This window comes from Salmo salar, chromosome ssa19 (assembly GCF_905237065.1).
Source record: "Salmo salar chromosome ssa19, Ssal_v3.1, whole genome shotgun sequence".
NCBI lineage: Eukaryota > Metazoa > Chordata > Actinopteri > Salmoniformes > Salmonidae > Salmo > Salmo salar.
In genome coordinates, this window is record NC_059460.1 from 51488509 (window position 1) to 51500615 (window position 12107).

At 42.7% G+C, this 12107-nt stretch overlaps 2 protein-coding genes across 4 annotated transcripts in view; both read right to left on the minus strand.

Annotated features, from left to right (window-relative positions):
* Positions 1-4699, minus strand: part of LOC106579003 (rho GTPase-activating protein 22) — a 36996-nt gene extending 32297 nt beyond the window's left edge. For both annotated transcript variants that reach the window (XM_014158385.2, XM_045702450.1), the window contains exon 1: positions 4035-4699. In XM_014158385.2, coding sequence (XP_014013860.1) covers positions 4035-4077 — 43 coding nt within the window. In that variant the 5' untranslated portion in view covers positions 4078-4699. The remainder of the gene's footprint in view (positions 1-4034) is intronic.
* Positions 4700-7991: 3292 nt separating this feature from the next.
* LOC106579048 (leucine-rich repeat-containing protein 18) lies at positions 7992-11435 on the minus strand. Of its 2 annotated transcripts, XM_014158474.2 has the most exons (5): positions 11395-11435; positions 10391-10520; positions 9010-9777; positions 8324-8386; positions 7992-8079 (listed from the first exon to the last, which is right to left on the minus strand). In XM_014158474.2, exons 3-4 carry the CDS (start codon positions 9771-9773, stop codon positions 8371-8373), a joined length of 780 nt encoding a protein of 259 aa, XP_014013949.2. In that variant the 5' UTR covers positions 9774-9777; positions 10391-10520; positions 11395-11435; the 3' UTR covers positions 7992-8079; positions 8324-8370. The 2 variants fall into 2 exon arrangements, with proteins under 2 accessions (XP_014013949.2, XP_014013950.2); XM_014158475.2 differs by lacking the exon at positions 11395-11435 and having other exon boundaries at positions 10391-10668.
* Between the last annotated feature and the right edge of the window lie 672 nt (positions 11436-12107).

Sequence of the window (12107 nt, forward strand, 5' to 3'; positions counted from 1 at the left end):
ACAGCCCTGTGTTCTACCCTGGAAGCCTTATTAGACTAAGTGCATACTGTACACTCAAGAGTCCTGGAGGGACTATAAGCATGGTTAGTAGAGTGTCGTTTGAGCTCTTTTGTTTGAATTGGTTTATTGTGAGAATTAATTTGAATTGGTTTATTGTGAGATACAATGGGCTCTAGTCAATCTGTTCAAAGCTGAAGCGTTACAGATTCCGCGCAAGAAATGTAAAGGTCATTTCCGATTGAGCCGACATATGCAGCGTTTACCGTGAATACAGTCTCCGCCGATGCGGGAACATTGCTTTTAAATTTCAATCATTCTGTAAAGCTGAACTTCTGCGACGTGGATTGAATAGAACCCAAAATCGAAGAATTATCGAACAAGAACAATATTGTCTTAATTGGAACTATAACGAGAAGGTCTTTCACTACTGTACTCATTATTCTGTCATTCCGGACAGATGTATTGCATCAGTGGTGTTTCAGGACACAGTGGCGTTGTGGGTTTTCTAAACGGACATTTGGGGGAAACCTCCAAGAGTCTTGTTTTCCAGTTTCCACACTGTCTTTTCAAATTTGTCTCCACAGGAAGAAACCAACTGGGTCCAAGAGGAATAAAGGAATGATTTGTAATGTTGCCATAGTAATGTAATGTACCGTAGTTCGCACCAGCTGTTGCAATCCGTGGGCGCTTTGGAATACACTGCCCAATTATCTGAGTCAATGTGTGTGTGTGTGTGTGTGTGTGTGTGTGTGTGTGTGTGTGTGTGTGTGTGTGTGTGTGTGTGTGTGTGTGTGTGTGTGTGTGTGTGTGTGTGTGTGTGTGTGTGTGTGTGTGTGTGTGTGTGTGTGTTGGTAGGCCAAATGCTACACTGAGCCAGTTTGGACATTTCTCCTCAGTGATTCATACCTTCCCTGTGTTGACATGGGTGTAGCTACAATGTGGTCTCACTCAATCTGTAACATTGGGACTGTGGTTCAAAGTGAACATTTTCACAAAATACTAGCAATTCATTGAGTGTGCGTTCATACTAGTTCTTTCCATGTTTAAAGTTAAGTAAATGGATGATTCACTCTCTCAGTAGCTCTGGGATTCAAACCCACACATGCTATCCCCTCCATATGATCTATAGTTATCTTCAATGAACAATTTAGTAGATTGGTGGTCCACCATCTTGATTCTATGTATCATGTACCCCCTGACCCTAGAGAATAGTCTGCCAAGGATGTGCATCATGAGTAATGTATATTGTGTATGAGCTTCATTAATACCATCAATCAATGAGCTAATGTCTAAAAGCGCCAGCCATGATGTGCTCTGTATAACCTGTTTATTTAGCATGTTTCAATGTGCTGCTACTAGCGTATGGTATATATGTCTAACCCATAGTAATTACATATTGTATGATTTAATCCATAGCAGAGCCATGTATTTTGAGAGTTGAGACATTGAGGTTTCTGCAATATGATGCATTTACATGACACTACAACATTCTATGGCAGCCATGTTGGCTCCCCATTAACATTACATGAGGAATATCATGTCTAGAATGAGCATTATGATGCATTTACATGACACTACAACATTCTATGGCAGCCATGTTGGCTTCCTATTAACATTACATTTATTTGTATTTATTTTATTTCACCTTTATTTAACCAGGTAGGCAAGTTGAGAACAAGTTCTCATTTACAACTGCGACCTGGCCAAGATAAAGCAAAGCAGTTCGACAGATACAACAACACAGAGTTACACATGGAGTAAAACAAACATACAGTCAATAATACAGTAGAAAAATAAGTCTATATACAATGTGAGAAAATGAGGTGAGATAAGGGAGGTAAAGGCAATAAATAGGCCATGGTGGAGAAGTAAATACAATATAGCAATTAAAACACTGGAATGGTAGATTTGACAGTAGATGAGTGTGCAAAGTAGAAATACTGGGCTGCAAAGGAGCAAAATAAATAAATAAATACAGTAGGGGAAGAGGTAGTTGTTTGGGCTATTTATATATGGGCTATGTACAGGTGCAGTGATCTGTGAGCTGCTCTGACAGCTGGTGCTTAAAGCTAGTGAGGGAGATAAGTGTTTCCAGTTTCAGAGATTTTTGTAGTTCGTTCCAGTCATTGGCAGCAGAGAACTGGAAGGAGAGGCGGCCAAAGGAGGAATTGGCTTTGGGGGTGACACGTGAGATATACCTGCAGGAACGCGTGCTACAGGTGGGTGCAGCTATGGTGACCAGCGAGCAGAGATAAGGCGGGACTTTACCTAGCAGGGTCTTGTAGATGACCTGGAGCCAGTGGGTTTGGCGACGAGTATGAAGCGAGGGCCAGCCAACGAGAGCGTACAGGTCGCAGTGGTGGGTAGTGTATGGGGCTTTGGTGACAAAACGGATGGCACTGTGATAGACTGCATCCAATTTGTTGAGTAGAGTGTTGGAGGCTATTTTGTAAATGACATGAGGAATATCATGTCTAGAATGAGCATTATGATGCATTTACATGACACTACAACATTCTATGGCAGCCATGTTGGCTCTCCATTAACAGTACATGAGGAATATCATGTCTAGAATGAGCATTATGATGCATTTACATGACATTACAACATTCTATGGCAGCCATGTTGGCTCTCCATTAACAGTACATGAGGAATATCATGTCTAGAATGAGCATTATGATGCATTTACATGACACTACAACATTCTATGGCAGCCATGTTGGCTCCCCATTAACATTACATGAGGAATATCATGTCTAGAATGAGCATTATGACGCAGCCACGTTAGCTAAATACATGGCTCTGATCCATAGTAATGACATAGACTAAGTGTGGCTGTTTTCCTGTTGATCTCATACCTACCTTACAGTATGATGTTTCAACGTGGGTGAAAACTCAACCCAGAGATAGTCATCATGACCATAGAGAAATATGACTGCATGATTGCATTGCACACACACGTACTATAGCCTATGATATCCAGTCACTATTGTTAATGCACATTTGAGCTGCGAATTCATCATCACACGATATAGATGTATAGTCCCCTCTCCACATCGAAGAATAGCTATCCATTAACCTGTCACAATGGGTAGACTTATCAGCCACAAGACAAATTACCTGGCTCTTTTTCTCCAAGCATGGAATCCATTTTGAGAAATTCAATTTCATGAATCTGGTTGCTGTGTGATTTATGATGCCTGGGAAGGAGCTGGTAGAGTTACAGGTGCATCATTTCCACTGACTCATCTGCGGTTGATGAATGTATTAACCCATTGAGAATTAGTGGAGTGTTTGCATTGCCGGAGAAACTGTAGTAGGCTCCACTCGGATCGGGGGGGTGGGGGGGGTGGGGGGGGGGTACTTATCTATGCTGTGTGTGTGTACTACTGTGCCTGTAGCTTAGCTGTCAGTACTGTCCATGATGTGTAATATAGTACAGTAGTGGGATCTCTCATTCCAAAAAAACAATAGTGAAACAGCTGCGATGTGGGCTATTTAATGAGGTTTCCATGGACCAGGAAATAGATTTTCTATGGACCAGGAATTGAAATCGGATTTCGTCATGTGTTTTGTTGAATGAATAAAAGGAAGCAATCACATTCCAATTACAACATCTATGCAGAGAATGTGTGTATTTTAGAACCACAAAGCTAATTGAATCTATTTCATTAATCCATTTCGTTTATCATACACTGTCAATTGTATCTTATTTTAGAGAGAATAACAGAACAAAGATAACAAAGTGACCTATCCCTATATCCAGTGATATTCACGGTTTCACATTCACTATCTAAACACACCTGCATCATTTTGACGTTCACCATTCAATGCATCAAAAGCAGCAATTGACAGACAAGCATCTGATCAGCATTATCAAGATGAAACAGGAGATGATGATGTCATTGACAGCATCATAGTAGAAAGACCCGTGTGTACCGGCCATATGCTCCATTCAGATATGTAGTGGTAGTAGTAGTAGTATGGTTAGGTAGTAGTGGTAGAGAAAAATACAATGCGCTCGGCTCTCTCACCTCTCCTGGTCTGTCTAATCTTGGGACTCAGCATGGCTGTCATTGCAGGAAGACCACACTCTCCCCTCTGGGCATGTTCATCCGTCCGTCCGTCCGTCCGGCACCCCACCCCTCTTGCTCTTGCTCTCTATCACTCTCTCTTAACACACCATCCTCTCCTCTGTCCTGCCTCTCCTCTCTCCTCTCCTCTCTGCCACTGACGTTCTGTAGTAGGCAACAGCAGCAGCAGCAACAGCAAGCTAGGGGGCTGAGGCTGAGGGGGAGGGATCCCTCCTCCTCGCACACGCTCAGTGGCCTCCACCCATCCCTGCTGCATTATTCATCGCCAGGGAGACCACGCCGGTAGGGAGGGTGGAGGGAGGGGGGATCTCATCCCACTCTTACTACACCACACTGACAGGTAAATGCCTGTGTGTGATCAGAATGTCCTTCCAAGCGCAGGCTTCACTGGGGCTGAAACACACAAGGAGTAGGCAACAGCAGCAGCAGCAGCAGCAACAGCAAGCTCTCACTCTTCCTCTCTCTCTGGCTGGCAGCTACCATCTTAATCGGCTACAGCTGTGTGTTTCCCTGTTTTTCCACAGATGTTCTGTCATTTTCTCACTTTCTCTCTTCTTCTCCCTCTGTGTTCTTCCTTTTCTTTCTCTCGTCTCTGCCTCTCTCGTCTCTAGATCTCTGTATATTATCTCTCTCTGCCTCTCTCATCTCTAGATCTCTGTATATTATCTCTCTCTGCCTCTCTCATCTCTAGATCTCTGTATATTATCTCTCTCTGCCTCTCACATCTCTAGATCTCTGTATATTATCTCTCTCTGCCTCTCTTATCTCTAGATCTCTGTATATTATCTCTCTCTGCCTCTCACATCTCTAGATCTCTGTATATTATCTCTCTCTGCCTCTCTCATCTCTAGATCTCTGTATATTATCTATGCCTTTGTCATCTCTAGATCTCTGTATATTATCCCTCTCTGCTTCTCTCATCTCTAGATCTCTGTATCTCTCTCTGCCTCTCTCATCTCTAGATCTCTGTTAATTATCTCTCTCTGCTTCTCACATCTCTAGATCTCTGTATATTATCTCTTTCTGCCTCTCATCTCTAGATCTCTGTACATTATCTCTGACTTTGTCATCTCTAAATCTCTGTATATTATCTCTCTCTGCCTCTCTCATCTCTAGATCTCTGTATATTATCTATCTCTGCCTCTCTCATCTCTAGATCTCTGTATATTATCTCTGCCTTTTGTCATCTCTAGATCTCTGTATCTCTCTCTGCCTCTCTCATCTCTAGATCTCTGTTAATTATCTCTCTCTGCCTCTCTCATCTCTAGATCTATGAATATTGTCTTTCCTTCCCTCCATCCCTCCCTCTCTCTCCCTTTCTCTCTCCCTCATTTCCGCATCTCTCTAAGAATATGTCCCTCAGTCAGGCAGCAGCAGCCCAGATATCCTCCACTTATTCTCTTCATCCTCCTCCTCCTCTTCTCCCCCTCTTCATCCTCCTCTTCCTGTATGGAGGATAATAGCTTTAAATCCTCCATTGCAATTGAATCAGCACTGCCCTGTAGACCACAGATGCTCTTATTACAGAGCCCAGAGGGGGGAGGGCAACACACACCCTAGCACAAGCCCAAAATGAGACAGCAATAAAAACCTCACCACCATGGATGGCGTATAGGGCTATGGTTAGGGTTGGGCTGGGCACTGCTGTTTTTGTTCAGTCATAACTACTGGGCTGCTCATGAAATATGGGCTCCTATGTCTATTTCAGAGGTGCATCACATGTTGTATTGTTGTTTAGTGGTTTAAGATGGATTGTTTGAAATGGGAAATATCATGGCTTAGCACTAGCTGTGTGAAAACCTGCAAACAATGCTGTACAGTAATTAAGCAATAAGGCCATAGGGAGTGTGGTATGTGGCCAATAGACCACGGCTAAGGGCTGTTCTTTCGCACGACGCAACGTGGAGTGCCTGGATACAGCCCTTAGCCGTGGTATATTGGCCATATACCACAAACCCTGAGGTGCCTTAATGCTATTATAAACTGGCTACCAATGTAATTAGAACAGTAAAAATATATGTTTTTTCATACCCGTGGTATACTATCTGATATACCACTGCTGTCAACCAATCAGAATTCAGGGCTCGAACCACCCAGTTTATAATACACATGTAGCCTCTCTTCTTCTGTCAATGCATGTCCTTGTACTGAATTGGAATATGCTGACTAGCGCTACTGCTGACTGTCTACAAATGGGAATCCAGAGCTTTGCTCTCAAGTTAAATATTCATCAGAGGAGGCTGGTGGGAGGAGCTCTAGGAGGAAGGGCTCATTGTAATGGCTGGAATGGAATTAATGGAACGGTATCAAACATATCATACATGGAAACCACATGTTTGGGTCAGTTCCATTCCATCCCAGCCATTACAATGAGCCTGTCCTCCTATACCTCCTCCCACCAGCCTCCTCTGATATGAATAGTTTAACCTAAGTACATTTTCATAATGGATACGTGTGGTAGTTGTTGTGAGATTGTCTTGGCTGTCTGTTGAAGGTGTGATGACTTAGAATGACTTATTGATTTGCAGTGTGTTCAAGAATCAGCCATCCATTCTTATGGGGGCGTTTGGCAGTGACTGTATTGACAGAAGGCTTTGCAGATCTACATCATTTGTTTCTACAGGAAAGATTTTTTTAGATGGTTGACACTGTGCCAAACATACTATTCATTATACTCAATATAGCGTTAGTCGGAATGCTGGGGACTTACACTTCATTAAATATCTGGCATCTAAAGAAATGAATGAGTCGTTTACAAACAGGTATAGACTAAATTACTTCACAGATTGTTGTTATACTGACAATTATTTAGGATGCAATGAATGGAAATATGGGTCATATCAGGGGTGGGCCCTTACTGTAATGAATGATGTAATTGAATACAAAAATGAAAACCTATAACCACTGTTTGGGCTATTCCAGTGCCAGTCATTCTTTAATCTTCTTTTAAATATTTAATACTATATATTCAGTTATACCAGAATACAGACATCTGTAGTAACAATTTGATGTGGGAGGTGGACTCCAACCACGCTGAGTGCATTCTACACTCATAATTGACCAGTAAAAAATCCAATTGGGGCTTATTAGTTCAAACCTGTAACGTCTGTAGAGACAAAGTTGATTCCCATGTGCCCCTGCAGCCCCCGTTCTCCCCGACACAATGCCTAAACCCCCATTACCCTGTCACTGGCAATTAGCAAGGGCCATCATTTCATCTGCTAATGGATGTGATGGGGAACATTCTGATAGCAGACTATGCACTGGCTGCCACGTATGTCTGAATGATGAGTGTTAAAGTCCATCACACACACACACACACACACACACACACACACACACACACACACACACACACACACACACACACACACACACACACACACACACACACACACACACACACACACACACACACACACACACACACACACACACACACGGCTTCTGCTCCACTGCATTCTGCCAGCCTGACTGACGGAGTGTGTGCGTGTGTGTCTGTGTGTACTGGTGCATTGATTTCCTATAGTGCTGACACAGTGGTGAGCAGTGTGTAAAGCAAAGTATGTTGGACTGCTCACCTGTGACAAGGCTGCATAGACAGAACACAGAAAGGAGGATCTTATCAGATACTGCCTCTTAACATTGATAGTGATCAGATCTTATAACGGTCAGATCAATACTGTGTAGTTTCTGTTGGCTAACTAGTTAATCTATCGATTTAGCGTCTTTATCTTCTTGTTGACTCAGCACTTCTCTGGTCAGCGTCAGCCCCAGGCAGCCGTATGGTAAATACGGTGTAATGTTGGAGATGGTGATGACCTTGTATCTTAAGGGTTTATTAAAATGGAAGATAGGGTAATAGCAAGGCTGTTCCACTGAGGTGTGTGCACAGACCTTATCAAGCCGTCACGCTTGGTGCAGAAATGTGTTGGCAGTCTTTGCCAGCCTGGTCCCAGATCAGTTTGTGCTTTTGCCTCCTTCACTGTCATTGTCAAGCCAAACACAAAGTACCAGTCAAAAGTTTGGACACTACCCATTCAAGGGTTTTTCTTAATTTTTACTATTTTCTACATTGTAGAATAATAGTGAAGGCATCAAAACTATGAAATAACACAAATGGAATCATGTAGTAAACAAAAAGTGTTAAACAAATCAAAATATATTCTAGATTTTAGATTCTTCAAGGTAGCCTTTGCCTTGATGACAGCTTTACACACGCAACTTACCTGGTAAAATACAAAATAAAAACTATGTCTGGGATGTTGTCTTGGGCCTAGTGAGATTCCTTACTGGAACAGAGGAGACAGATAATCAGATAAAGAATGAGAATGAAATAATATTTATTAACAGAAACATGTGAAAGGATTTAGAATACACCAAATGAGAATACTGTATAGTGAAGCTAAGGCAGGTTTTCTTCTAGTAGTTTGTTGAAGAACATTACAGTAGTCCAAACTCTAGAGGGTGGTAGAGTAGAACAGACCACAGACCCAGCAGCTTATAAAAAGCTGTGGTTACGGATGTGTGACTGTAACCTCTGTAATGTTTTTGTCTTCCAGAATTCTTGATATGCTTAATATACATTGTTTGTAATAAGTAGCTATTGCAATGGAACACCTGGACTGTTCTCATCCTAAATAATCTGTCCTTGATGACCTTTTGATGACATCATGGAGGACCTGGTTCCTGGTTCTGTCTTGGTGGAATAGAGCTTCCCGAAAGTGACTTTTTTGTAGCAGGTTAGGAGAACTTATGCAGCAGATTAGGATAAATAATGCAGCAGGTTAGGAGTATTAGGTTAAGGTTAGGAAAAGGGCTAGGGTTAGCTTAGAGGCTATCCTAACCTGCCACAAAAAGTCACTTCCAGTCATAGCTGTACTCCATCTAGACACAACCCTGGTTCCTCAATCACCTCCAGGTGGCCTGGTCCTCCTGCGCCACCGAGTTGGGTGTGATCAGGCCGGCGAATATGGACCTCCCATGAGCAGGGGCTCTGTTTAGCCTGCTGTCCACCCTCTGCCTGGCGTCTTTGACCTTCTTGAGGCAGGAGGCACACAGGCAGCTATCCCTCACCAGGTACAGACATTCCACCCTCTGGATGGGGTCTATGCCTTTGTCATCCCCCGAGGGGATTGGGTTACACTTCAGGTTGACTCTCTCAAGGTGGGGCAGGTTGCGGAGGCACTCGGGCACCCGGGTCAGGTGGTTGTTGAACAGGCCCAGGTGGCGCAGCTCCTTGAGGGCTGCGATGGAGGACGGGATGCTTTCAAGGAGGTTCATGCCCAGGTTGAGGCTCCTCAGCTTCTGCAGGAGGCCGATCTCGTTGGGGAGTCCTATACTGCTCAGTAGGTTGTTACACAGGTTGAGGCTGTATAGGTTCTGGAGGTGCCCGATAGCTTCCGGGACGTGGTCCAGCTGGTTGCTGTGGAGATCCAGCCAGCGGAGGTTGATGAACTTGTCGATGGAGTCAGGGATCTTCTTGAGCATGTTGCGGCTCAGGTCCAGCTCGTCCACATCACACAGCTTCAGGATGCACTTGGGAAAGCTGGCAATCTCCATGTTGCTGAGGTCCAGCCGACGTTTGCCGTCCACGGTCAGCTTCAGAGCCAGCTTTGCCATCTTTAGGGTGATCTTCCGGCCTTTGGGCTCTTTTGACTGCTTGTTGCCCTTGGCCATGGTGCTTGAATAAATAAAGGAGGTGCAACTTGTTATGAGTTTAGTGTTTAACAAGTTTGATTAAAGGTGCTTTCCTTGGTTAAGCTTTAACCTGTTCCATCAATATGTTATTCGGTTTTCTATGGTTCTAACTACTTCAAGGATCGTAACAAAGCTGTTAATTTCTCCTTTACACACGAAGTAGACAGTAGAACAATGGAATTACTAGTAGAACCAGAACTTGATGTAATAGATATTGTCATAATCCCTTGTATCCATGACAATAGACTTGTCTCACTGTAACTAAGCTCATCACATTACAGCTAAGGAAATGACGCAGCTGGCTGTTGTTTGCCACTGTAGCAGAGAATGAACATGCACCTTGACCACAAGAACTCTCAATCCCACCTTTTACTGGAATAAAAGAGTGAATAGTCATTGATTTTACTGTATAGCTTGTCTTTAAATGAACAATTATGAATAAGTTGAACCTATTCTCACATTCCCCCTATTTAACCTAACGTCTTACAACACTGACATCAACACTAGAATCTACTGTACGACTTTTCAGCAACAATCAAGTTTCTTTTGTTCTGAACTTATAGAATACAAGAAAAATATGATGTTTTGTTTCTTACCAGCGTTGGAGTTAGTCCACCACCCCCAGATCAGTGCAGAGCCAGAGAGGGTGCAATCTCCAGAGCGAAGACACAGGAATACTGTCCCAAGGTACGGCCGTGTTTGTCGAGGATCATTCCATCTCCCTGGCTGTGAATTATACATAAGAGCCACCGAGAGCCATGTAAATAAAAACCAGGAAGTGCATCGCTCTGACGTTTTTAGGTGGACACAGCTGAGGCCCTGTGTTTAACTGTCAGCCTGGCCTGGGTGCACTGTGAGTGCTGCTAGCTTTGTCACGTTTTTCTTTGTAACCAAGCAACTGAATTTTGTTTAGAACTAGGTCTGAGGCCTACAGGGAAAGAGCTAGTGTACTGTTGTTGCTGTTAATACCTTACTGTATACATTCTGTACACAGTTAGCATACAGTTGAAGATCAGAACAAATAAGTACAAATAAGCCTGTCATGTTGAGACATAAATGGTGGAAAATCTTAGACTATTTTCGTGTTATATTCTCATATTTCTCAAGTAATTTACTGCTACATTTACTTCCTTGTACACTGAAGTACCTAAGCGGGCCCTCATCCTACAGGAATAGAAAAGCAAAAACAACATGTTGTCTTTTACTTGGAGATAGAGAGATTGATCTTTGGCTATTGGAAGCCCTAAGAGAGTATTGTAATCAAACTTAAAGACATCGAGACTGAGTCAAAAGTAGGGCATATAAATGAACTTGTCCCGTTCGGTCTGGTCCCCTTCCCATGTTTGTAAATAGCATAGACTATGACCCACATCTCAGACTTCGCCCGATTTAGTTTTTTGAAATCTGTCACATGGTTCATAAGGTACCTTAAAGCCACACACATACCTTATAGTGACATTACTCAACCCTGTCAACAAGGGTATTTTTAGCCAGATGGGTATTTCATAACACATTCAAGATACACTAATCTCAGTCAGTATCATTTAGCACCAATAGATGGCACCATGATAAGGGGTGATGGAAAATAAATTAATGTTACCTTGATCCAAAACTTCAGCAGCACAGATTCATGTAGAACTCATACCATTCCATGATTTGGTATTCTACTGAGAATGGTTCTAAGAATGGAACCGGTATTTATGATGTCACTCACTGTTGTAAATCGATACATTCTAAATCTATGGTCAGTCTTATTTGCATGTATATGAAATATTTTGAGGTCATTGTTGATATAAATGTAATCTGAAGGACGACTAGCAGTATAAAAAATGTTACGAAAAGTAATAGCGTCTCTGGTGCTTGAAAATACTTAAACGTACCTAATAAAGCACACATTTCCATCAAATCTGTGCTCTTGACATTTACCATGGCCGTTGTAAATTTAGTTTGTTTGACAACTGAATCTGGTGTCAATAAATGTAAGGGTATAGTTTACCCTAGCCAGTTAGACAGAACCAACTTCGCTTCAGTGCCTGAATTTCACATAGACCATATGCAAATGTCTGCATGTAATGAAGACAGACAGACGTACTGACCTACTTAATTGAGCGAGGCCCACTGCACCTTGTGGACCTTTGAATAGGCTAGAGAGAGAGAGAGAGAGATTCCAAAAAAGGACCAGTTGCCAGGACCATGAATACAAATTCCATCTAGACACACAAAAACTATACATACTTCGGCCTAAACATCAGTGTCCGCTCACCAACCAAGAATTCCCAAAATGGAGCAAACACTAAATTGAGACTCTGCATG

Bases quoted from the DNA above. Each gene is read 5' to 3' on its own strand.
- LOC106579048 (XM_014158474.2), bottom strand. From the start codon at position 9,773: ATGGCCAAGGGCAACAAGCAGTCAAAAGAGCCCAAAGGCCGGAAGATC.